The 26655-nt window shown below is 42.1% G+C and overlaps 1 protein-coding gene across 1 annotated transcript; it reads left to right on the top strand.

Annotated features, from left to right (window-relative positions):
• The first annotated feature begins 5142 nt into the window (after nt 1-5142).
• Mtrf1 (mitochondrial translation release factor 1) lies at nt 5143-26183 on the top strand. Its single transcript, XM_038310688.1, has 10 exons — nt 5143-5438; nt 7411-7836; nt 9483-9574; nt 11238-11319; nt 11690-11797; nt 14466-14638; nt 15903-16020; nt 17250-17386; nt 20560-20658; nt 25901-26183. Exons 2-10 carry the CDS (start codon nt 7419-7421, stop codon nt 26012-26014), a joined length of 1341 nt encoding a protein of 446 aa, XP_038166616.1. The 5' UTR covers nt 5143-5438; nt 7411-7418; the 3' UTR covers nt 26015-26183.
• Nucleotides 26184-26655: the final 472 nt, after the last annotated feature.

Below are 26655 nucleotides of genomic sequence, written 5' to 3'. Positions count from 1 at the left end.
CTTCTCTGCTTCTCTCTCTCTCTCTCTCTCTCTCTCTCTCTCTCTCTCTCTCTCTCTCTCTCTCTCTCTCTCTCTCTCTCTCTCTCTCTCTCTCTCTCTCTCTCTCTCTCTCTCTCTCTCTCCCTCTCTCCTTTAATAAAGCTTTATGCCTATTTTTGTGTCTGCCATTAAGCTGCAGCCGCCGCCATCTGCCACCGCCTTTCGTCGCTGCCTGTTCACGTGTGCTCACTCACCCGCCGCTCTGGTCACACGTGTTCCGCGAGTCTCCGTGAAGCTACTATGTTTTTAAGAACAAAACCTTGAATAACCATTGTCACACTACAATAGTCAAGACACAGAAGGAGCACCAGTCAGCAAGTAAGCAGGTGAAGAAAATGTAGCATGTACCTGGGCGGTGGTGGCACAAGCCTTTAATCCCAGCACTCGGGAGGCAGAGGCTGGCGGATCTCTGTGAGTTCGAGGCCAGCGTGGTCTACAAGTGCTAGTTCCAGGACAGGCTCCAAAACTACAGAGAAACCCTGTCTCAAAAAACCAAAAAAGAAAAAAGAGAAAAAAAAAAAAAAAAGAAAAGAAATGTACATATTTATGTAATTTTATTCAGCTGAATAGAAAATAAAATTATACCACTTACAGGAAAAGGATAGAAATGGAGGTCATGTTATGTGAAATACTTAAACTCAAAAAGACAAAAGGTCTGGCACCTTCTTCTGGCATGCAGGTGCAGGTGTACATGCAGACAGAACACTACATTTTACATGATAAATAAATAGGCCTTTAATCCCAACACTTGCGAGGCAGAGGCAGGTGGATCTCTGTGAGTTCGAGGCCAGCCTGGTCTACAAGAGCTAGTTCCAGGACAGGCTCCAAAGCCACAGAGAAACCCTGTCTTGAAAAACCAAATAATAATAATAATAATTTAAAAATTAAAAAAAATAAAGAGAAAGAAGGCAATAAGGGAACAAGAGAGGATAATGGAGAAGGAAAACACACGCCGCATATGCTTTCTCATATTCTGAACCTAGGTTTAAAAACAGACATATTTGTGTAGTGTGTGTATATACATATATGTGTGTATACATATGACGTGAGAGCAGAATGATAACTATTGAGAAGGAAGAGGCCAGTGGGAAGAGGGAAGCAGGCAAAGGAGATAATGAGGATATTAGTATGAGCAAAATACAGTAATGTTAATGCATGCAAATATCATAAAAAAAAACCTGTTTTTTTTAATTCTTACTAGAGAAAGGTAACTACAATAATTGCAGGTCTAACTGGAAAGAAGAGGGATGGGGCTACAGATGGGCTCCTGTCTCCTCTACAGAAAGTAGACATAGCCAGCAATTAGACAGGAAGTAGATAAGAAGGACCACATCGCATGCTTGGCTAAGTTGCACGTAAACTGGTGGAGGCCGTGCCACGGTGCCCTAACGGCCAACATCCTTCCACAGATCCGATGACTCATCGTTCACTAGGGTATTACTAATCTCTGAAAATTACTCAGCTCCCAATTTATTAGCATCCTCAAGAGTAAAGGGTTCCTCTTGGGAAGACTGACGCCCTCCTTTGACTCTCAAAGGATATTCCTCTGGAACGTACCTGAGCCAAGTCAAGACAATTGGCCTCTTTTCAAGGCTTGATTTAAAATGGCCATGACATTTTTAAGGGACGCCTAGGCTGGTAGTAAGTGCTTGTGATGACAGCACTGGAAAATCAAGGGCAAGAGGATTACAGGTTCAAGGCCAGTGGTGCTACATAGGAAGTACCTACTTTTTTATAAAGGGGGATAGGGAGGAAGCTGCAGGAAATGGGAAAAGGCTCAGCCTGTAAACATAAGAACCCGAGTTCGCTCCTCAGAACCCATGTTTAAAAACAAAACAAAACAAACAAACAACAACAACAAAAAACAGCCAGGCAGAACTGAGGAAATGACCCAGCAATCAGATGCTAGCTCTTCCAGAGGACCAGAGTACAGTTCCCGCACTCAGCAACCACCTCTCACTCCAGCTCCAGAGGACCCAACACTCACTTCTAGTCTCCTCAGGTACATGAATATGTCTACACACGTACATGAATATGTCTACACACACACACACACAAAATTAGGCGCGAATCCCTTCAGGCTAGCCTAACCTACCTGGTGAGCTCTGGTCCAGTGTAAGACCTTTTCTTAAAAACCAAGATGGGCAGCTCCCGAGTAACACCACTAATGTTGCCTTCTGGCCTCCACACACATGCACACACAGGCACACCTACTTGTGTGTGTGTGTGCACGCACACACCAAGTACACACTTATGAACACAAAAAAAGTTAAATTACATGAAAAAGGTAGTCCTTCAAAATAATTTTGGAGAATTTTCTGGTTATGGGAAGTGCCCTATGGTCTCATCCAGCCTACTCACTATAGATCACTAACTACTTCAGCTTTGTGTGGTGGCCGACAAGCCTTCACCTTCATTCCTCATGGTTTCCCCCCACCTTTCATCCAGGCAGCTCATGCTGGTCCACCATTTGCATTGGCCATCCATCACCTCTTCCAGCTTCTCCACCTCAGCCTCTCCCAGGTCAGCCTACAAAGGAAACCTAGCATCCCAAACACTGGGGAGTGGAGGAATTACAAATGCTCAAATTTGCCAGGCAGTGGTGGCATGCCTTTAATCCCAGCACTTGGGAGGCAGAGATAGGTGGATCTCTGTGAGTTCAAGGCCAGCCTGGTTCTACGGAGCTAGTTCCAGGATAGGCATCAAAGCTAAAGAAACCGTGTCTCAAAAAAAAAAAAAAAAAAAATCCCTCAAATTTACCATTGTCTTCAATTCTCTTCCATGCCTACCTTAGTTGTTTAGGCTATGGTGGGGTAGGAAGGCAGAATTAAAAACAAAACAAAAACCTCCACTCATGGTGTTGCTGGCCATTCTAAGCCCAAATCTTAGAATATATAAATGATATAACCTCAGCACAACCAGAAAGCCTAAATGAAGCAGTGGTTGTAATTTTATTATTGGCTTCCTGCTTTGTCTGGAACAAATCTTATTTCTAGGAAATGGAGTTGCAACATTATTGTGATCTGTTTTACAGGAGGGTTGTATGAATATAAATGCTTAGCCATTTCAAAGCCAAAATTAAAAAGAAAATGCTGTGTAAATCAGAATTCAATGTTTCTCAGAAAGAAAGCCCAATCCTGTTTGGGAGCGTCTGAGATTTCCAGCTAAGTGTTCTTTCCTGGAGCTTCCCACAAACTGAACCTTCTTTAAAATCGTGCATTAAGTAAAATAATAGCAGTAGCAGTGACGAGGGCCTCAAAAGCTCCCAATTCATTTTTATATACGTCATATGGACCGTGATATTCTTTGTTATGCCTGGGAGAGCCAAGAAAGACAAAGTTATTGAAGAAGGATGTTTTTCTCTACACCATGCACATATTTTCTGTGACAAGCTAGCGTGGTAAAATCCAGGAGTTTCTTACTATTCCCACAATCAGCTGAACCACGCTATTCATATGGGGAGACAACTGTGGTGGTTTGAATGAGAATACTCCTACTCCTGTAGGCTCATGTATTTGAACACTTGGTTCCAGTTGTTGGAACTGGTTGGGAAGGTTTGGGAGGTGTGGTCTTGTTGGAGGAGGTGTGTTACGTCATTGGGGGGGTGGGACTGGAGGTTTCAAAAGCTCACATCATTCCTAGTTAGCGCTCATTCTGTCTCCTTGTTGTTGTCTCAACATGTAACCTCTCAGTTACTGCTCCAGTGCCACGCCTGAGTGGCTACTACCATACTCCCCACCCACCAAGATGGTCAGGGAATCGTCCCCTGAAACTATAAGCAAGTCCCCAATTAAATATTTCTTTCAAAGCTTGCCTTGGCCATGGTGTCTCTTCACAGCGATAGAAAAGTAATTAAAACAACAACTTACTAGGTTGTTGTTTACTAGGTATTGCCTGCTACCTGAGATTCTTGGGAGTAGTGGAAGCTTGTGGAGGAAGTTAAATCTAGGGGCACATTCTAGAAGGAAATGCTAAAATGCTGGCCCTGCTTCTCTTCCCTTTGCTTCCCAGTTATTATGAAGCGAACAGACTTAAGAACATACTCCCGGCTGTGATGGTTTGCCTTGCCGCATGCCCCAAAATAAGGTGGCCACGAACTGAAACTGTGGAAACCACCACCCTTAGCAATATCAAATTCTTAATTCTCTCTCTCTCTCTCTCTCTCTCTCTCTCTCTCTCCCTCTCCCTCTCCCTCTCCCTCTCCCTCTCTCTCTCCCTTTCTTTTCTTTCTTCTTCCTTCCTTCCTTCCTTTCTTTCTTTCTTTCTTTCTTTCTTTCTTTCTTTCTTTCTTTCTTTCTTTCTTTCTTTTTATGACACAGGATCTCATGTAGTTCAAGCTAACCTTGAGTCCCTCTACACTTGTGGGCGTAACACTATCTAAAAAGAATCTGTAACTTGTAGATATAGTCACCTATCTTTTGGGTCCTATTATGAATTTTAAAAAATACAAATTCATATAGTTTTATTTACTCATTGTTTTAAGCAATACTGACTGAAAGTGTGACAATTAAAACTCAAAATCACCTAAAAAGGTTTTAAGATTTAGTTATTATGTATACAATGTTCTGCCTCCATGTACACCTGCACACCAGAAGAGGGCACCAGATCTCATTATAGATGGTAGTGAGCCACCATGTGGTTGTTGGAAATTGAATTCTGGACACCTGGAAGAGCAACCAGTGCTCTTAACCTCTGATCCATTTCTCCAGCCTCTCGCCTAAGGTTTTTAATGGGGAAAAAAACCCAATACAAAAAAAAACCCCTCAAATCTGTGGATATAGCTCAGTGGTAGCACACTTGTTTAGCATGCATGTGTCCCCTAGCTTTAACCTCCTACACTCTTTAAAAAAAAGTTAGAAATTAATGCTTTATTAAGGGTTTGCAACACGTAAATAAATTCCTATGATTTCACCTGTAATATATTGTAGAATTTAATATTTAAATTAGGGAAAAGTCTCGGTTCTAAGTTTGCAAGTAACTGAAAAACCTAAGTTTAGAGTGGAGGAAAGAGCAAGAGGCTTGGGGTGTGCTCAAGGAGGCCTGGGGAAGGATAAACTACAACTCCCAGGATTCCTTGGTTAGGGAACAGGAAAGAGTGATCCACTCCCTCTGGCCATCACACCGCCTGGGCTTCCGCGTCAAACTTATTTGGAGCGTGGGCTTTCCAGAAGAAACTCCTTCCCGCTTCGTCATTTCATTCTTGTTTACTGTTACGGACACCTAAAGATGACTATTCTGCAAGAAACGTCAAAATGGAGGAGGAGCCAAATACAAACGTAACCCGGAAGCAGTAGCTTGGAAATGAGCATGTGTGCACCACCTTAAGCTGAAATGTTGCTGACACGGAAGGCTCAGTTCTCAGCAAGAAACGAGAACGTCGTTTTTCTTCTTTTGCTTAGGTATTCACGATTCTTTCTTGGCTTTAAGAAGACTTTACTATTTTACCATTGCCCACTTATGTTGTATTTACCATATAGAATCGCTCCAGAATACTGACTTACGCAATATGATTTTCCCATTCTGCTCCTGGAGCCCGTTTAGTACCATTTTTAACATGCCAGGAACTGATGTCGAAACCTTCTCTTTCTAACCTTAGAAAGTAACATTGCGGTTTCTGGCCTTCATAGTTACTCTTTCCACGGCTGCTCCTAAAATGGAAATTTTAGCCAGAACTGTTATTACAAAAATCTGCCATCCTTTATTCTTCTCACCGTCAGATGGACACTCCTTCTGACGTATTCTCCAATTCCAGCTGTGATTAGCTAATAATTTGTGAAATTTATTAGTAAAACGCTGAATATTCTGAATATTTCATTTGTATATGATAGTGCTGTCAGATTTAACGAGATCAAGGGAGCTCATACATAAATGTATGAGCACATAAATTACTCAGCACAGCAACAACCCTTGTAGTAAAGACTGCTTATGGTAATTTTTCATGCATGTTGGGTAAGCGGTCCACCCCTGATCTGCATTCCGTGGCCAGTCTGCTAAACTTTGGTCCTTATTTGCAGTTTTAATTTCAAGAAGCAAAACATTTTTTTCTTAGAAAACTTCGTGTCCCCTCTCTTGCTTAATAAAGTCATAGTATTCTTCTCTTAGTTCTTGATTTTCTGACGGAAGAACACATAATTATTGTACATAGCCAATTTTACCTAATCTGTCATTGTTAAAAAGTTACTGTGTGTGATGTGTGTGTGTGTGGGTGTGTGTGGGTGTGTGCGCGTGCGCACGCGTGCATGTGAACCACGTGCACGCTTGGTATTCAGGCAGAGCACTATTAGGCTTCATTATTATTTTATAGCTTTTTGTTTTGTTTTGTTTTGGTTTGTTGGTTTTTCGAGACAGGGTTTCTCTGTAGCCCTAGCTGTCCTTGAGCTCACTCTGTAGACCAGGCAGGCCTCAGACTCACAGAGCTCCATCTGCTTCTGCCACAGTGCTGGAACTAAAGGTGTGCACCACCACCGCCTGGCTATATTATAGCTTTGAAGTGGTTTTTTTTTTTTTTTTTTTTTTTAAATTTCTTTATTATGTATACAGTATTCTCAGTGCTCTACCTGCAGGCCAGAAGAGGGTACCAGATCTCATTACAGATGGTTGTGAGCCACCATGTGGTTGCTGGGAATTGAACTCAGGACCTTTGGAAGAGCAGGCGGTGCTCTTAACCACTGAGCCATCTCTCCAGCCCCTGAAGTGTTTGTTTATGTACTCATTTAAAGTTAAAAGTGTCCTTCCCCATTGAGTGTCGTATCTCTCAGTTATACTCCTACTCACTGTCTTAGGTAATTTTGCTAATGTCAGGTTACTCTTTTTGTGTGCGTGTGCGCATGTGTGTGGTGTGCATGCCACAGCACAGCTGTGCAGGTCAGCAAGTCCATCTTTGTGTCATGTGCCTCCCAGGGATTGAATTCAGAGGTTGTCAGACATGGCTGTAGGTACTTTAGTCTCCGGGCTATTTTGCCGACTCCTCCTTGTTTTAATATACTGTTACTTAGAGGTTTCAAGAATTTTGTTTGTGGGCTCACCCTGCTGGCACTTCCCTTTAATCTCACCGTTTGAGAGGCAGAGGCAGGTGGATCTCTGAGTTCAAGGGATTCTTGGGCTACAGAGTGAGTTCTAGGGCAGCCAGAGCTACAAAGTGAGACTCATTCTGAAAATAAGTAAGTAAAAAAATAAAATTAAATATGTATTTATATATGTATATTTATACATATATAACATACATTTATAAGTGTGTGCAACTTTCTGAGTTATTGACTGTCTTTGGAGGTGAATGAAGCCATGAGCTAAAGGTTTCTCTGAAACTCTTAGTTTTATTAAACCATATATCTTTAGACTTGCTCTTTTCAAAATGTACATCTTACATTACAGCTGCCGAGATGAGCCATCGCCTGTGTATTTGTTTTTTTCGGAATCCACCTCTAAATGCTTGCCCTCAGAAACACGTCTTCCTCCATCGTCAGCAATTGAGACAGATAAGTCTTGATACAAGGCTGTGGGGTTTTAGACAAAACAAGAGTCACGTTCTCCCTCAGCTATTAAATAAGAGTTGGTCCAGGAGCTACTGTCATCAAGAGGCAAAGATGCTTTGGAAACATAAAGCCCTACGGAAGTATATGGAAGACCTGAATAAAGAGTACCGAGCCCTTGAGCGGTCTTTGCGGGATGTCTTGGAGCATGAAGGAGAGCGAAGGGCCTTTCACAGAAGGCATGCTGAGTTGGCGCCGCTTGCTGCTGTTTATCAAGAAATCCAGGAGGCCGAACAAGCCATCGAGGAGTTAGAGTCAATGTGTGAAAGTAGGTAAATGACAGCTATGTGTGTATAAGTATGTGACTGATTCTGTTTTTAAGAAGCCTATAATGCTTTAAAAAAAAAAAACTCAATGCTTGGAGTGAGGACGATATCCTCACTCGGTGGTTAACCTATTTCAGTTGCTGATGATCTGCTAGGAGTCCAGGCTCTTCATGGTTCTTACCAAGGGGGCTAGAGTCTGGGAGACTTGATATTATCCTAAGTTAATTTACTGAGCACTGTTCTACATATAGGAATAAATAATACAGTGATATTTCTCCTATCGCAGGGCTTCTATGGTGTAATATGAGAGAATTTATGTGTCATTGATGATATGATCCCTAGTCTAATAAAGAATTACATAGGGTTTTGGCTGGGTGGTGTTGGCACATGCCTTTAATTCCAGCACTCGGGAGGCAAAGGCAGGTGGATCTCAATGAGTTTGAGGCTTGCCTGGTCTACAAAGCCAGTTCCTTGACAGCCAGGACTGTTACACAGAGAAACCCTTTCTCAAAAAAAAAAAAAACCAAACAAACAAACAAAAAAAAAACAAATACATGGGGTTCTAATGAGCATCTCAGCCCTCAAAACCAGACAGGATAGATGGAAGCTAGTAGGTGACACTACACATTGTTAAGAACCTCAAAGTTTTGTTTTGTCTTGGTTTGGTTTTTGGTTTTGTGAGACAGGGTCTATCTGTAACAGCCCTGGCTGTCCTGGAACTCACTCCCTAGACCAGACTGCCCTTGAACTCACAGAGATCTGCCTGCCTCTGCCTCCCGAGTGCTGGGAGTAACGACGTGTGCCCCCACACCTGGCTTCAAAGAAAGTTTTGTATTTTACTTGTGATATTTTTTTTAAGAGAGTTAGTTGTGTTATTTGTTTTGTTTTTGAGACAGTTGTAGAGGGTACAAATGCTCACAGATTAGCCCTGGAGAAACTAGGAATGTTAACCATGCAGGATTGCCTCCTCAGTGGAGGAGGAAATGTCTACCTCTTTTCCACCCACAGGGCTAGGAGTGGATATTATTGATAACACGGTGCCCTTTGCTCTCTGTAGAACCAGGCCTCACCCAAATCCCCCAGAATTTGCCCTACACTCTCCTTCCCTAGATCTTTAACTTTGTTTCTCAGTCACTAGAATCCACAGGTACTTTATAGCCTGCTGACCTTGCTCAGACATTGTTAGAAGTGTTTACATGTGCTTTGCAGAAGAGTATTGACGTAGCCATGCCATAAGCTTTATTGCGCACGTGGGATTGGGGTAATTGTTACCAGGAAACTTTTTCCCAAAATTGTACTGCACTTAAATATGACTAAAAGAAACTGGCCTGGTGCCTGACTCCAGAAGTTGGAACCAGCCTGGCTGACTAAGTCCTGCTGAAACACATTTCCTTCTTGCTTCTAGCAGTTTGTTTCTCTGTCAGCTGTAGAATTTGCAAGGACCTCCCACTCCCACCCCCGCACCTGTCCTGTCAGGGTTTTAGGAGGCTAAGACCGGGAAGACAAGGTCAAGGCCAGCCTGGGCTACCTAGTGAGACTTATTTCTCAAAACAAAATCTTCGTAGACATCAATGATGTAGTTATTTAATACGTTCTCTGTAAGATTCTTTTTAAAAGGATTTACTATTCTCTCTCTTGCTGGTTTTAGGTCTAAATAAACAAGATGAAAAGCAGTTGCAAGAACTTATATCAGAAGAAAGGCAAAACATTGATAAAAAGATCAACACATTGTATAGTAAGGTATGTTTCAGGCAGCATACCAATCTCCATAGTGCTAACGTGAAGGAATAGTATTTTTTCGAGATTATGCTTTGATGCTCCCAATAACTTCCCCTAGCAGTGTTCTCTTAACACGATGAGTAATTAATTAAGGTATACTTAGTACAGTTGGCTGAAGGATATTGGAAGAGAAATTGAGATGTCAGTGAATGGGGACTCCCACGGGGAGAGAAAAATCATAACGAAACTATTGACTTGTTAGGCGGGAAAACCTAATACTGCGGTAAGGAGATTTATGAGACCAGTGAGGTGGCTCAGCAGGTGGAGGTGCACCTGTGCACACCTGACCCGACAACTTGAGTTCCAGTGTATCAGACAAGGTGACAGGAGAGAACTAACTCCCTTGAGTTGTCCCCCGACATCCACACGGCATGTGTATGCAGTGGGTACACACGCAGAAATAAAAATAAACGCGTAAAATCTTAAAAAGAAATACAGTCACATGGGCACAAGGCAGCTGGTTTTAAGTGTTAGAAAACGAGTAGGTAAGTTCATGGTGATTGTGTCAGACTGCAAACTTGCATGCTGAATGTGAGGGAATGAACCTAAGTGTAGCGCTGGCTAGTTAACACAGGTCTGAAGGTGGGACTAGTAAGGCTGTGGCATTCTGGGGACTGTCAGGGTTGTAATACTGTGCCCACATTAGCTAATAATTTAGATATAAAATAAGGGCAAATTCTACAATGGAGACCTCATTTCTTCTAGTCCAGTAGGTGGTTTCTTTTTAAAGGCAGAGAAGCCCATAGACCACGTTTCCCCTTGTGGTGGTTACCGGCATCGTCCCTCCAGCTTCTCACCGTGGGATCGCCCTTTTGAGGACTTGGAAGGATGAATAGAGACGGCACCTAGTGAACCAAAGGCAAAACATGTCTAACACTTGGTCGAACATTCTCTGCCACAGTTCGTCATTTCGAGCAGAGATGGAGTGTTTCAGAAACTGGCGGTAGGGAGGAGAGTCATAACATATAACATGTGGGTGTTTTTAGTTGATGTAAAAGACCTTTTCCTAATCAGGAGATTGTTTTTGTAGTCTTTCTGAGAGGAGAACTCTTTATTAGGAGCCCAGGAGCCCCCCCATCCTTTTTTTTCTTGTCACATGTGAGAAGCTATTAGAGTCTTATCTTGAGTCCCCTAATATAGTCTTTTAAACAGAATATAGTCTTTAAACCCCACGGAGAATGCAAGGTGTGGTGTGGTGCTGACCACCGGTTATGGCAGGAGGAGACTATGTAATTATATGTCCAAGCCTTCATTTAGAGTAAAGAAAATTTCAAAACCATGCTTCATTCACCAGATGAAAGATGCCACTGTTTAGAACTCATTTTAAGAGGCAAAGTCTGAACAGAGTAGAACATTCTGGACTTTGATCTTAATTAACTTCATTTCAGAAAATGAAATTAATCTGGTAACATTGTAGAAAATACTCAGACAAGTAACCTCATTGATATGTGAGCTGATTATCTAATTAGATTACTTATGATATGGTTTTAAGACTTAACCTTTGTGGGATATTACATGACTTTGTTAATTATTGGCTTTATATTTTGAAGGCTTTGATATAATTTAAGTAATACTATACCAAGGAAAACAAACACATTAGTAATGCATTTTCCTTCTTTTCCAGCTTTTGGAGCAGCTAGTGCCAGAGGAGAAGTATGACAGAAGTGATGTTATCTTAGAGGTGACGTCTGGGAGAACCACTGGAGGTCAGAAAAATCACGTTATCTGACTTTTACTCAGTCGGACATCACCGTACTTGAAAAGTCCATCACATGTGTTTAGTTTTGGAAACATTTCCTGAGTGCTTATATCTAAGAACGCACTCTTTTTTTTTAAATTTTTTTTTTAGATTTATTTATTTATTATGTATACAATGTTCTGCCTGCATGTGTCCCTGCAGACAGAAGTTGGCACCAGATCTTATTACAGGTGAGCCACCATATGGTTGCTGGGAATTGAACTCAGGACCTCTGGAAGAGCAGTCAATGCTCTTAACCACTGAGCCATCTCTCCAGCCCCTAAGAACGCACTCTTGAATATTTGCGCTTACTGAATATTTTGTGCATTTTCCTTTAGGTGATATCTGCCAACAGTTTACACGAGAAATATTTGATATGTACCAGAATTATTCATACTATAAACACTGGAAATTTGAGCTGCTGAACTACACACCAGCAGATTATGGTAAGCATAAATTTATCAGATGTGCTAAAACTTATTTTACTTATAATGCTAGGACTAAAGGTGTGTGCCATCCCAGTAAAGTTCTTAACCAAATTAAAGGCATCAGGATGGGAACCATGCTCCTAAGAAGGATATGAATTGAAGAAGAATTTCCTATGGAAACTAGATATCTACTTTTCCTAACCTAAAGCAAAGAAGCAGTCATGGTGGCCACACCTTTAATCCCAGTACCAGGAGGCAGAGATGGGCAAATCTCTATGAGTTTGAGGCTAGCTTGGTCCACATACTGAATTCTAGTTGAGACAGAGCTGCATAGTGATACCATGTCTCAATAAATAAAAGATAAAAATAAATAAGTTAAAACTTAAAAAAAAACTATTAAAAAAAGCCCTTTATAAAATACAATTGAGGGGCTAGAGAGATGGTTCAGTAGCTAAGAGCACTAGTTGCTCTTCCAGAGGAGGGGATTCAGGTCTCAGCACCTACATGGAGATTCACAAATCACAACCACAACTCATAACCATCTGTAACTCCAGTCCAGAGGATCGGAGACACCTTCTTCTGGCTTCCAAGGGCACCAGGCATGCATGTAGTACATAGACAGACATACAGACAAAACACGCATACACATAGATTTTTAAATTTTAAAAATAATAATACTAATAAAATGCAATCAGAAGATGACCCTTAGGTTCTGTCTACTGGGTAGCAGTGTTACACCTTGGTAGACAGAGGATTTATTAATGATAAACTACAAAATCAAAGTGGGGTAAAAGGATTAATTAAGGTAAACAGCAGAATGAAATGGAAATTAGTATGCTCCATTAGTAAACCGTGATTGGTACAGATTAGCAAGTCCAGCTATATGTTGTAGATGGAGCGGCGGGCTGCGTCCCGCCACCCGGCTAGCTTTACACCCGAAATAATTACACGGAAACTGTATTCTTTTAACACTGTCTGGCCCATTAGTTTCAGCCTCTTATTGGTTAATTCTCACATCTTCCTTTAACCCATATTTAGTGATCTGTGTAGCACCACGAGGTGGTCACTTACCAGGAGAGGAGAAGCATGGCGACTGACTATGGTGACTGCCTGAAGTGTCTGCCTTCTCTCTCCCAGAATTCTTTTCTGTCTACTCCACCCACCTATGTTCTGACCTATTGGGCCAAGCAGTTTCTTTATTAATTAACCAATGAAAGTCCTCCATCAATATACCTTCATTACCTTACTCTAGGACAGTGGTTCTCAACCCTTTAATACAGTTCCTCATGTTGTGACCCCCAGCCATAAAACTATTTTCATTGCTACTTCAGAACTGTAATTTTGCTGCTGTTATGAATTGTAAACATCTGTGTTTTCTGATAGTCTTAGGGACCTCTGTAAAAAGGTGGTTCAACCCCCAACTGGGTTGCGACCCACATGTTGAGAATCACCGCTCTAGAGTGTATCAACCTTTCAGCCATCTTTTGAAATTTAGGTAACAGGAATCTTCTTAGACTTTTCTTCCAGAAGATGGCATAATGGTCCAGGGAAGCCAGTGGATGATCTGTTTCACAGCTAAATGTCAACGTTGCATTTAATCCTCTAAACATGCATCTGTTTTCCCTGCAAAAATCTCTGGATTTTTCTGAAACAGAGTGAAGCCATGACAATTTTTTTTTGTTGTTGTTTTTTTCGAGACAGGGTTTCTTCTGTAGCTTTTTTTGGAGACTGTCCCGGAACTAGCTCTTGTAACCCAGGTTGGCCTCGAACTCACAGAGATCGGCCTGCCTCTGCCACCCGAGTGCTGGGATTAAAGGCGTGTGCCACCACCGCCCGGCCCATGACAAATTTCAATTTCCTATTCCACTCTTTTAAAGTCATTTCCTTTGCCAGGCACAATGGCACACGCCTTTAATCCCAGTACTCTGGAGGCACAAGCAGGTGAATCTCTATGAGTCTGAGGCCAGCCTGGTCTAGATAGTGAGTTCCAAGATAACCAGGGCTGTGCAGTGAGATCCCCCCCAAAAAAAAAGAAAGAAAAAATGTCTTATGTCATAAAATATTTTTAAAAACTGTTAGATAAGAAGATAAAGCTAAAGAACTAAAATCCTTTTTATGTGTGAGAATCTTTCCACACCACAAGTATTCTTTCAGTTCTTGAAATTTAGAAGGACTAAAGATGTTCAATAGGATGAAATTATGTTATTGAGCATTTTCTAATGTATGATGCATAGTTACCTAAACATTTACAGGTAATTCAATGACCCAGTATTCCCCTTTTCCTAATGGTACTTTGCTTATTATTACAAAAGTAAAAGTTGCTCTTTATAGAAAAGTTTAAATCCAAAAAGTACAAGCCATATGTTGTGTATAGTTGTAATCCCAGCATTCCAGAGATTGACACAGTATTGTGAGTTTAAAGCCAGCCTGGGCTAAATAGCACGACCCTAACTTAAATAAGATGCAAAAAAATACTCCCCAGAGATAACCATAAGTAATACCTTTTTATATTTTTTAGGTTTTACCTTATATATTAATATATTCTACTTTGAACTATGTAGCTTATATCTATTTCAGGTTCCCATTTCAGGTGCTTTGTGCACAGTCAGGCCTTAGACTGAGGATAGCTACAATCCCAATCTCCTTCAAAGTAGGCTGCACAGTACTGCCGCATCTTTTTCTCTAGGTGGACTCCATCATGCGGCTGCCCGCATTTCCGGAGACAGTGTCTATAAGCATTTGAAGTATGAAGGCGGAATCCATAGAGTTCAGCGAATCCCAGAGGTGGGCCTGTCGTCAAGGATGCAGCGCATCCACACAGGAACAATGTCAGTGATTGTCCTTCCTCAGCCAGACGAGGTAACTTCACCAGGACCATGAAACCGGCTCTGTGTAATGTAGACTGTGCTGAGAAACCCTGCCTTCTAGAAAAGTCTGTTTTCATGGTTGACAGTTGAACTTAATAATCTTTATTGAGAATCTTTAACTCCACCCCAGGTAAATCACCCTCATTATCCCTATAACGTTTTATTTTGTTTCATTTAAAGAAGAAGTCACAGGGGCTGGTGGGATGACTCGGTAAAGTTTCTTGTTGTCAAGGCTGATGACCTGAGTTTCATCCCTGGATCCCACAGGGTAGAAGAGGAGAATCAGCTCCCCCAATTGTCCTCTGACTTCCACAGGTACACCATGGCACACACACACACACACACGCATGCACGCACACACACAAATAGACACAATAAAAACAGCAACAATTTCCTCCCCCACAGTCATAACAGGCAAACGGCCCAAACTCAAGGTGGCTGCATGGATTTAATCTCTCTAAAGGAAGAGTATCCTTCATTGTACTTCAGCTATAAGTAGTTCCAGGTGTTCCTTTGGCTTGAAGATGTACAGTGTTAGCTTCTACTTTGAATTCACATGGCCTTCTTTCGTCAGGAAACCCAATGTCTCATCAGGACACTTATGGTTGTATTTAGAGTCTTATCTGGATAATTTAGTAGGATCTTTTTTAGACAGTTTTTGTTTGCATTTGTTTAGCTGTGTGTCTGTATGCTAGTGAGCTCACATGTCCCATAGATTGCATATGGAGGTCAGAGGACTCACAAAGTCGGTTCTGACCTACCATGTTGGTCCCAGGCATGGAGCTCCAGTCTTCGGCCTCAGCAGCAAGTGCCTTTACCTGCTGAGCCACCTCACCAGCCCTGTCTTCTTGTGAACTCAATTATGTCTGCTCAGATCTCCTTTTCAAATGAAAGGTCAAGGGGTTAAGATGTGACCCACAGTGACTACACACAGAGGGGCGGGGCAGGAGGAGGGAGCGCACTCAGGAGCAATGATTAAGGATTCATTCCTAAAGCCGGGCGGTGGTGGCACAGGCCTGGTATACAGAGCTAGTTCTGGGACAGCTGGAACTACACAGAGAAACCCTGTCTCAGGTTGGGGGAGGGGACGACAGAGAGAGGAAAGAGAGACAACAGGTCATTTATGGTTCTTTCTTTGGTATTGTTTCTTTCTTTTTATAAGTTTATGGTTTACATGTGTAGTTTAGTTGGAAAGAACTCAGAGTAAAGTATTTGTGGAATTGTGACTTTACTTATCTTTTTTACTTATGTCCTAGATAGATGTGAAAGTGGATACCAAAGATCTGCGAATAGACACGTTTCGATCCAAAGGAGCAGGAGGGCAGCATGTTAATACAACAGACAGTGCTGTGAGGCTCATCCACATCCCCACAGGTGAGCCAGTCCTTTGCTTTGGACTTTCTAGTCCTACTGACTTTCTAGTGCTACAATAGGACACCATGACCAAGGTAACTATAAGACGTTTGATTCAGGGATCATGGATTCAGAGGATTAGTGTCCATGACCATCATGGCAGGGAGCCTGGCAGCGGACGGGCAGGCATGGCGCCGAAGCAGTAGCCAAGAGCTCATGTCTTGATCCACAAGCACAAGGCAGAGAGTTAACTGAATGGTGCGGGCTTTGAAACCTTAAAGCCCACCCCCAGTGACACAGCTCCCCAGTCAGGGCACATCTCCTAATCCCTTCCAAACAGTTCCACCAACCGAGGACCAGTATTACACTTGAACATATTCACAGTTCAAAGATGGCAATGACATTGTGGGTCTGATGTACCAGCTGTGTCTGTTTCCTCCTGTTTGGAAATAGCTCCTCTTCTGATGGATGCAGGTGGTAAGTATATCTGCGCAGGAAAGGTGCTCGGATATGCTGGACAGCGCTGCTCCGTGGGCGCTGCTCTGTGGGTGCTGCTCCGTGGGCGCTGCTCCGTGGGCGCTGCTCCGTGGGCGCTGCTCCGTGAGCAGTGTTCCATGAGCAGTGCTCTCATTCAGGTCCAAAGGGAACAAATACAGCATGGCTGTGCTCTTGCTTTGCAAGCTTTTATTTATTTATTTATTTATTTAATTTGTTAAGGTGATTTTAAATACATTGCTTCACCATAGGGATGCTTCCTGAGAAATTCATCGTTACACAGTTTTATCACTGGATTAAATTATAAGCGATCACAAACTGAGATAACTCTCATAGGTAATAAGATTCTATAGGACAGCTATTGTCTGTGCAGACCGTCATTGGCCAGGTTGTCATGCAGGGCATTAGCATCGTTTTTCAGACTAAAAAATTAATTATTTTTACATTTTCATTTTAAATTACTAAAAAAATAACTGTGTATGTGTGTGTGTGTGTGTGTGGTATGAACTACTGTTTACATTTCGTCATGACTCCTGATTAATCTTTCCCTTTAAAATGCTCCTCGGCCAGGTGTGCTGGTCCACACCTTTAATCCCAGAACTCCTGAGGTAGGGGCTGACTGAGCTCCAAACTGACTAGGGCTTCTCAGTGAGACCCTGTCACAAATAAACAATAAATAAAATGTTCGTCCCTGCTCTGTTTGACCCATGGAAATGACAAGTGACTCTCTCCCTCTGATTCCTTTTGTTCTTCAGGACTGGTAGTAGAGTGCCAGCAAGAACGATCACAGCTAAGAAACAAAGAAATAGCTCTGCGTGTGTTGAGAGCTAGACTCTACCAACAGATCGTAGAGAAAGACAAGTGTCAGCAACAGAGTGCCAGGAAGCTGCAGGTAAGGCAGGTGTAACGATCGCAACCCTGCAGGAAAGTCACTTCCTGTAGAAATACAGTGTGTCCTGACATGCACAGACCTGTCCTAGAACAAGAGCAGCTCAAATGCTCCAAATGTAGCCTGAGGTGTTGGGGTTGTGTTTAGGCATGCCAGTTTCCAAAGGAGTAAATGTGTAAATGAAAGTATTTCCTAGCTGGGCAAGGGTGGTGGTGGCACATGCCTTTAATCTCAGCACTTGGGAGGAAGAGGCAGGCGGATCTCTGTGAGTTTGAGGTCAGCCTGGTCTACAGAGTGAGTTCCAGGACAGCCAGGGCCACATATAGAAACCTTGTCTTGAAAAATTAAAAAAAAAACCAATTCTCCTAATTGTGTTATTTTGTAACTGTCTTGAAAGGAAATTGGTGGGTTTTTTGGTTTGTTAGCTGATTGATTCTTCGAAGCAGAAGGTTTCTCTGTGTAGCCCTGGCTGTCCTATAACTAGCTCTGTAGACCAGGCTGTCCTCAAAATCAAAGAGATCCTCCTGCCTCTGCTTCCTGAGTGCTGGGATTAAAGGTGTGCTCCACCACTGTCCAGCAGGAAATTGGTTTTAAGACAAAATAATTCTCTGGAAATTAGAAGATTTTAAGATGCTTAAAGGTCTGTAGGTTTTTCTTATTATTATTACAACTCCGTATGAATCAAGCATAAAAGGCACTTTGAAAAACAAAGAAGGGAGATTGCTGCTGGAGTTTGGGGATAAAGAATAAAAGGAAGATTGACTTTTCATTTCATGCCCTTTGGTACTTCTTGAATTTTGTTTAATATATGTTTATAGTATTAAATATAGTATGCAAAGCTGGGCATAGTGACATATGCCTTTAATCCCAGTATTCAGGAGGTCAAGGCAGGCAGATTGCTATTTTACCTAGTAACACCCAAATTAAAAAAAAAAAAATCTTACATATAAAGTATGTTAAATAGAAGTTATATAATACAAATATATAACAATATATTTTAAGCAATAAATTCCACTGTTTTAAGTAAACAAAGTAAAACTTAACATCCCCCAAATGGTAAAGTTTCTCTTTGAGAGAGGCTAGAAGAGAGAGTAGAGCTCAGAAATGAGTATGAATAGGATTGGGTATGGAGCTCAGAGGTAGAGCACTTGCCTAGTGTGTGCAGGGCCCTAGCTTTCAGCTCAGTACTACAGGAGGAAGAGAGAGAGAGAGAGAGAGAGAGAGAGAGAGAGAGAGAGAGAGAGAGAGAGAGAGAGAGAGAGAGAGAGAGAGAGAGAGAGAGAAGACAGGCAGAAAGAAATGTGTTTTATGTGTTATTTACATATAGACATGCTACAATAAATCAAACTTGGAAGTCTTATATGGCCTTTTAGGAAAGTGGATTGTATAAATCTTTTAAATAGCAGGGCGTGGTGGCACACCCCTTCAATCCTAGCACTTGGGAGGCAGGGGCAGGAGAATTCTGTGTTCCTAGACAGCCAAGGTATTACACAGAGAAACCCTGTCTTGGGGAAAAAAAAAAACCCAAAAACCTTTTAGATATTAATCATTCTGCTTATCATGATATATCATAATATGAACATTTCCCCTGTTTGTCTTTCTAGCTTCCTTTGCTTACATTCCAGCTTGTAGTAGATGTGAAAGGGTAGATGGTATATTAGGTCTCATGTGAGTGGACAGAAAGCCCTTTCTACCTGTGTACCCATGAGCTGTTTTAGTAGCAATTTCTATTGTTTAGAACGTTTTCTTCAACCATACAGTGGTCTTTATGCAGTGCCTGCCCAGTGCTTTACCCTGGTCCCCTCATCACCCAGGAAGTTCTGCAGATGCTACATCCTCCAGCCTCCCACCCCCACCCCCATTCCCCAGGATTCTAATCCAGCTGATCTAGAGGAGTGGGTTCTAGTACGGTGCTTCCCAAAAACTGCTTGGCAGAAGGAATAGCTAAGGGGCTGTTTCAGAACACACAGTCCCTGGTTCAGTATGCTTATGATTGGGTTTAGAAATCTGTAACTTCTCAAAATCCTCCTGATGAGAAGGTTCATTTCGTATTGTTTGCCTCAGGCTTTAAGAAAGCAAATCAGTTTGGGAGGCTGAGGCAAGAAGATTGCCAGTTCCAGATCAGCCTGTGCTGTCCACTGAGAATCTGTCTAAAGAAAGAACAAGAGAGCGGGGGCTGGGGCAGTGGGAGAGAATGAAGGAGGGAATACAGAAATGTGTTTCTTTAATCTTAAAAGAGGAAAGCATTGAGAGAATGCCGCACCTGTTTTTGGGGACAGGGCAGATTGAGCATATAAGTAACCATTGCATGGGGTGATCTGTGGGGATCCCAGGCTGCCAGTTTAAAGGAGTCAGAGAACATATTTCAGTTACTGGGTCGGGGTGGTAGGGAAGGGCATCCCTTAGCATGATGACCTATACAACACGTGACAATGACATGTAGCAAGTGGCATCGTAAAGGTTCACGTGAGTCTCAGAAATAATGTTGGGAAGCCTGCCCATGTTAAGAGGAACCTTCAATGCTCAGTTCAAGTATGTGTTCTTAGCAGGCAAGAAGGCCCCACAGGAGAAAGCTTCTCAGAAAACTGCCTTAGGAAGCTGAAGCAAGGCAGCTTGTGGAATCAGAAACGCGCAGTGTTAACCTGGGCTTCTGCAGGAGGGGATGCTCGTAGAGATACAAAGTCAGGATGTACTAAGACACCAGCTGGAAATGGGCATCTAGACAATGGACCGAACTGGGAGTGCTTTCTCCCCAGTTTGCAACAAGTTACACAATGGCACAGTATATTTTTGAAAATTAAAAATTCCAAAAAGGAAGGAAAGGGAAAAAAAGGCATATATAGTGGGTTCATTTGTAGAAACCAGGAGAACTGATTAGTGTAGAAAAACTGATTCATTTGGTTTTCAATATTTGAAGTTTGAGGCATTTATTCTTACTCCATAGCTGAGCTCTGCAGGTCTGTGGTTATCTGTTTGGTGGGCTGGGGCTGGAACCTGGGCCTTTGCTGTGCAGATATGCATTTTTCCACAGTCTTAAGATTTTATTCTGCCTGTTCTTGTCTTGGTCTATAAACATAAGTGGTTTTTAGTGGAAACTTAATATATATTAAGATTTAATAAATATTGTAGTTTTTAATCCTAAAATTAAAAATATGATTCTTTCTGTTATGGGACAGGTGGGAACAAGAGCGCAGTCAGAGAGAATCCGGACATATAATTTCACCCAGGATAGAGTCACTGACCACAGGATAGCGTTTGAAGTTCGGGACATTAAGGTAATTACTGAGTATGCTCTGTGTTCCTTGGCTTTGTAAGAAAGTATAATCAGACTGAATCAGGCTGGAGGGATGGCTCACTAGTCCCAGGATCCATGTGGAAGGTAAGAACCAACTCGTGCAAGTTGTCCTTTGATCACTCAAGCACAGTGACACACATACACACAAAATGAATTAGTGTAATAAACTCTATATTCTATGTATTATATGACAAATAGACACATTTACATGTATTTATCAGTAATTGCCACAAACTTAGCAGCTAAAAACAAAACCTTTTGTTATCTCATGAAGTTTTTGTGATGCCAGGAGTCAACCCCAGGGTCCCACACATGCTAGATAAATGCTCTTTCACTTAGTGAGACCCCTCTCCTGTATCTTAGAATTATGCAGGTCGGAAATCTAGGCACAGCTGAGCTGTTCTCTGCTTGGGGTCTCACAAGGCAGGAACGAAGGCAGTGTGGCTCTACTCACTTTTCTGGACTCCTTCCTCTCCCATTGTCCCAAGCTGCAGGACTGACATTCTCTTGCTCACAGTTAGATGGAAGCTGCTCTTAGCCCTTAAATACTGCAGTAAGTTGCTTCCCAAGTGGTTCCCTCAAACACCCTCTCCCCACTTTTAATCCTTTCTTACAGGAAAGGGTAGGCCTTTTTAAAGGTACATCTAGGTGAGATGACATTTTCTTCTATTAACTCAAAGTCACCTTATTCATTACCTAGTCACTGAAGTCCTATTCCTTTATTGTCACAGCTTCCATCTGTAAAACAGAGACTTAAATATGTGCAACACTAGAAGCATAGTAGAGTTAGACCTCCTACAATGTGTGTGTGTGTGTGTGTGTGTGTGAGAGAGAGAGAGAGAGAGAGAGAGAGAGAGAGAGAGAGAATTGATTTTTTTTCTTTTATTTTTTGAGACTGGATCTCACTATGTGGCCTGGCTAGCCTGGAGCTCACTATGTAGACCAAGCCAGCCAGCCTCATACAGAGATCCACCTTCCTCTGGGAATAAAGGCATGCGCCGTCACACCCAACAATGTATATTCTATTGATGTAGCTGGTATAGCCAAGCTGTTGGAGAAAAGATCCTGTTAACATTGCTTGAACACTGTTAGCTAGAATCCTTCTAGCTAGGACTACGAACATTAATACATTAATAGAAAAGTACAATGAAACTTTTCCTGTGCTTCCCCTGAAGCAAAAATGATCCAGTTTCCCCAGAGGACCACGTGAACAAACCAGGCTCCTTTTCCTTGGCTCATGGATACCTAAGGCTTATTAATCTTGATGCTGTCCACTTTGTGCCTGTCTTAGGGTTTCTATTGCTGTGAAGAGACACTGTGACCACAGCCACTCCTAAAAGGAAAACATTTAATTGAGTTGGTGGCTTACAGTTTCAGAGGTTTAGTCCATTATCATCATGGTGGGGCATGGTGGCGTGCAGGCAGACATAGTGCTGGAGAAGGAGTTGAGACTCCTACATCTTGTAGGCAACAGGAAGTAGACTGAGACACTGGACTTGGCTACAGCATATATTGATACCTTAAGGCCCACCCCCCATGACACACTTCCTCCAACAAGGCTATACATGTTGCAATAAAGTCACACCTCCTGATAGTATCATTCCCTATGACCTTATGGGAGCCAGTTACATTCAAACTACCAGAGTACCCAAAACTAAAGTCTTGAGTTTACAAGAGAGATGTCTGGTTTTCATGTTTATAAAGTTCTGTGTATCTTGTGCCACGTCCTCTGTTATCTTACGGCACATGACTGTCTTGCATATGACCGTGGAGCCAGAAATAAAAATTACTATTGTCTTGTTTGTTTTAGATAGGGTATCACTCTGTAGCCCAGGCTTGCCTGATCTTGCCTTAGCCTTCTGATTCCTTGAATTACAAGAGTGGGGACACCATACCTGGTAGAGGGAGAGAATGCTAACTCTTTCCTTGGATGAAACACACAACGTGAAAAGCATATTTGGAACTTATTTGGCAATATTGTTCCAATTATGCCAAACTTTTTCAGAACTTAGGAGGCTGAGGGAAGAGAATCACAGTGAATTTTGATGCCAGCCTGATAGCAAGGCCTTTTTCAAAACCAAAAAGTGAAAACAAAACAAAACAAAACAAAAAACCACTGCCTCCAGGTCAGAAGGAAAGCTAGTAAAGAGACTGACCGGAGTCAGGAACGTAGAAATGATATAGAAGAGACTGGAAAAGGCGTAAGCACCTTGACTGCGGGGCAGCAGCTGCTGGGCAGAGTGGAAAAGGTAGGCAGGAGGAAACTGGACATCTGGGGCGTCTTCTGACTCCGTCCACATCATTCATGATGGAGCAGCTGTGCCTGGGCCTGACCCGACAACAAAGATGTTTCCTCAGGCAGCTGAACAAGCCCTGGGCACCATCGAGTGCTTTCTAAACTAGAGATAAAGAGACTTGTGCTCTCTTGTGTGGCTAAACCTGAAATATAAAAAGCTTATAAGAGGTCAGAAAGCACATTTCCCAGCTTGGCAAGACTTTTTGCTTGTCTATAGTGTTCTTTGACTATGTTAGTCAAACTTTAAACTGCTGGGCTACCGCCAGAGTGGCTCTGGTGGCTGGCTCCACCCACCTCAGTTACGAGAGAACCTAGTCTCATGTCTGTGGGTACTGACCCCGGAGTCACATTTACCTGACCCAGCTCTGGGATTTTGTTGTGTTGGCCTGCGACAGGCATCTGACTGCTCAAGTCCTCAGCTGTACAGCAGAACTTCTTAAAAGAGCCATGCACCTGTATGCCAAGCCTACCTGGGAGACCACAGTCATCAGAAAGCCATGTCCTCTGAGTCCAGAATCTGGACATTGGGCGCTATTTGTCACCAGCTCACAATAGTGACATGAAGTCTTATCAATTATGAAAGTTTGGCCTTAGCGTAGGCTTTTTTCCAACTACTTCTTATAACTTAATTAACCTGTTTCTATTAGTCTATGTTCTATTACGTGACTCAGTTACCTTTCCTTTGTCCTGTGTGTCTAACTTGTTCTGCATCACCTGGTGTTTCCTGCTAGCCTAGACTGATCCCTCTGACTTCCCCTTTCTCTGCCTGGAAGTCCCGTCTATTCCCTTGCTGACTAGCTATTAGCAATTTAGCTCTTTATTTTTATTTATTTTTTTTTTTTGATTTTTCGAGACAGGGTTTCTCTGTGGTTTTGGAGCCTGTCCTGGAGCTAGCTCTTGTAGACCAGGCTGGTCCCGAGTGCTAGGATTAAAGGCGTGCGCCACCACCGCCTGGCTCATTTAGCTCTTTATTAAACCAGTTCAGAAGGTACCTTGACAAAGGTGTGTCTTCACAGTGTAAACAAATATTCCACAACAGGGAGATGGTTTCTCAGAGCCACATAGGGAGTATTTGGCAGGGAACAGTGCACACTAATGTGGCCACAGATTTGTGAAGGGCTGCCATTATGTAAGTAATATAATTTGAATGAAATGGGTTAATTTTCGGGACAAGAATATGATTTTTTTTTTTTTTAGAAGACTGGCACATTCTTTTCTAACTAATAGAAGATCACAGACAACATTTTCTCTCAAGGGTAGCGTGCTAACAGGAAGTGGTGTCATAACAACTCATCAAAGGGTCTTCAAAGATAGGCAGTTGGTCAGTTTCAAAAGTTCATTCAGATTTCTTTGCCTTATGTCTAGAGTCATTGGAAAAATTGAAGTCACAATATATTGATTTTGAATTAAAATGCTAACTTAAGCAATTTGTTCTTTTAGATTTACTTTTTACTTAAGACAAAAAATAAGCAGTGAAATATGAGACTCCATGTTAGCAGTTATGTTCATAATACTGCAGAATATTAGTATAACATTGTTGCTGTGCAAAGACTATAAAGAAATGGACAATACTTTGCTTTATTATTGATTATCAGGTGTGTTAGTCTTCCATCAATGTAACAGTTACCTGAGAAAACCAACTTAAAAAGGGAAGACATTATTTTATCTCAGTTCTAGAGGTTTAGTCCATGTGTCTTAGTTACTGTTCTGCTGCTGTGAAGAGACACCATGATGAAGGCAGATTATATAAGAAAAGCATTTAAGGACTGGAGAGATGACTCAGTAGTTAAGAGCATTGCCTGCTCTTCCAAAGGTCCTGAGTTCAATTCCCGGCAACCACATGGTGGCTCACAACCATCTGTAATGAGTTCTGGTGCCTTTTTCTGGCCTGCAGACATACACACAGACGGAATATTGTATACATAATATTAAAAAAAAGAAAAGTGTTTAATTGTAGGCTTCCTTACAGCCTGTTGTGGAATATTCCTTTGCACTGTGAGAAGGTATGTCATTGTGATTGGCTTAATAAAAGCTAAATGGCCAATAGCTTGGCAGGATTTTAGGGGCAGAGAGAAAGCTAGGAAGAAGAAGGGGGGAGTCACAAGGTGACGTGAGGCGACTTGGAGGAAGCATGACATATGGGCAATAAGGTAACAAGCCATGAGCCATGTGGCAGCAGGTAAATTAATAGAAAGGGAATAGTGTAAGTTATAAGAGCTAGTTATATCAGCTGAGCTTCATAATTAATAATAAATCTCCATGTCATGATTTGGGAGCTGGCTGAGGGGACAGAGAAAGTTTTCACTACAGTTGTTTCCAAGGATAAGCCCATGACCACCATATTGGAGCGCATGGCAGCAGGCAGGCATGGTGTTAGAGCATTTGCTAAGAGCTTACATCTTTTCTGAGAGATGGAGGCCAGAAAGAGTGAGAGACTCGGTCTGGCTTAGGCTTTTGAAACCTCAAAGCCCATCCCCAGTAACAGGCCTCCTCCACCAAGGCCATACCTAGACTTAAACAGCCCCCAGCTGGGAAGCAAGCATTCAGATATGAGCCTGTGGGGGCTGTTCTCCCTCAAAGCACCACACCACACCACACCACACCACACCACACCACACCACACCTCACCTCACCACACCACACCACACCACACCACACCACACCTCTGGCCCCGTGTTTTGGGCCTGTGGCAGCACAGTGCATCATGGCAGAAGGTAGGAGGCAGCAAGCCATTTGCCTCATATCCTGGAAGTAAAACAGAGAGGAATTCAGGGCTCACCTCCCATTAGGCCTCCTCCTTTAACTCTCTTCCACTTTCCAGTAGCAACAGGCTGAGGGCCTAGCGCTTAGCACATGGGCCTTTAGGAAATACCCAAGGTTCAAACTATTCATCAAGTTTCATAATAACTCCATCTTTTTTCATCAGGAATTCTTACGTGGTGAGAAATGCTTGGATCAACTAATTCAGAGACTGCTTCAATCAGCAGATGAAGAGGCCATTGCTGAATTTTTGGATGAAAGCCTTAAATCAGTGAAATAAATGCATCTTATTATTTATTATTATATAAATGAAATGGACTTTGATAAAGAAACAAACAGGTGTGGAAACCTTAGTGAATATTCATAAAGTATAGATGAATATACAGAGTTTTTATAGAAATCATTTTAAAACATCAAAAAGAGAAATAAAATATTGAGACTTGGCTGTATAAGATGAGTCAGCTGTTTCTTTTAGGCCTTTTAAAAACCATAAGCACTGTGGCAGTGGTGGCGTACGCCTTTAATCCCAGCAGTCGGGAGGCAGAGGCAGGTGGATCTCTTTGAGTTCAAAGTCAGCCTGGTCTATAAGAGCTAATTCAAGGACAGCTAGGACTACACAGGGGAAACCCTGTCTCAAAAAAAAAAAAAAAAAAAAAAAGGCATTTGTTTCCAAGTTAGGGGATTACAGGTATAAGTCACCATGCCTATCTTATATAAAATTACAATCAGTAGCTATTAAATATTTGAAACAGAAGTGATGCTTGCAGGCAGCCCACAAACCAGGCTCTCTTCAACTGAGGGAGAGTGGTCTTATTAAAACTCTAATGACAATTAATTACTAGAAGGTGATGTAGAATCATTTTGAATATAAAAATGGAATGAACTCTATCCAAAAATCAGCATAAAAGCAGTAGAGATGAG

Source organism: Arvicola amphibius, chromosome 13, assembly GCF_903992535.2.
Source record: "Arvicola amphibius chromosome 13, mArvAmp1.2, whole genome shotgun sequence".
NCBI lineage: Eukaryota > Metazoa > Chordata > Mammalia > Rodentia > Cricetidae > Arvicola > Arvicola amphibius.
The sequence above is the reverse complement of the archived record's forward strand: the minus strand, read 5'-3'. Positions and strand labels throughout refer to the sequence as shown.

Coding starts and splice junctions, on each gene's coding strand:
- Mtrf1 (XM_038310688.1), top strand. CDS start 7,419: ATGAGCCATCGCCTGTGTATTTGTTTTTTTCGGAATCCACCTCTAAAT. Junction 16,021..17,249: donor GCTCATCCACATCCCCACAG/GTGAGCCAGTCC, acceptor TTTGTTCTTCAG/GACTGGTAGTAGAGTGCCAG. Junction 17,387..20,559: donor AGAGTGCCAGGAAGCTGCAG/GTAAGGCAGGTG, acceptor GTTATGGGACAG/GTGGGAACAAGAGCGCAGTC.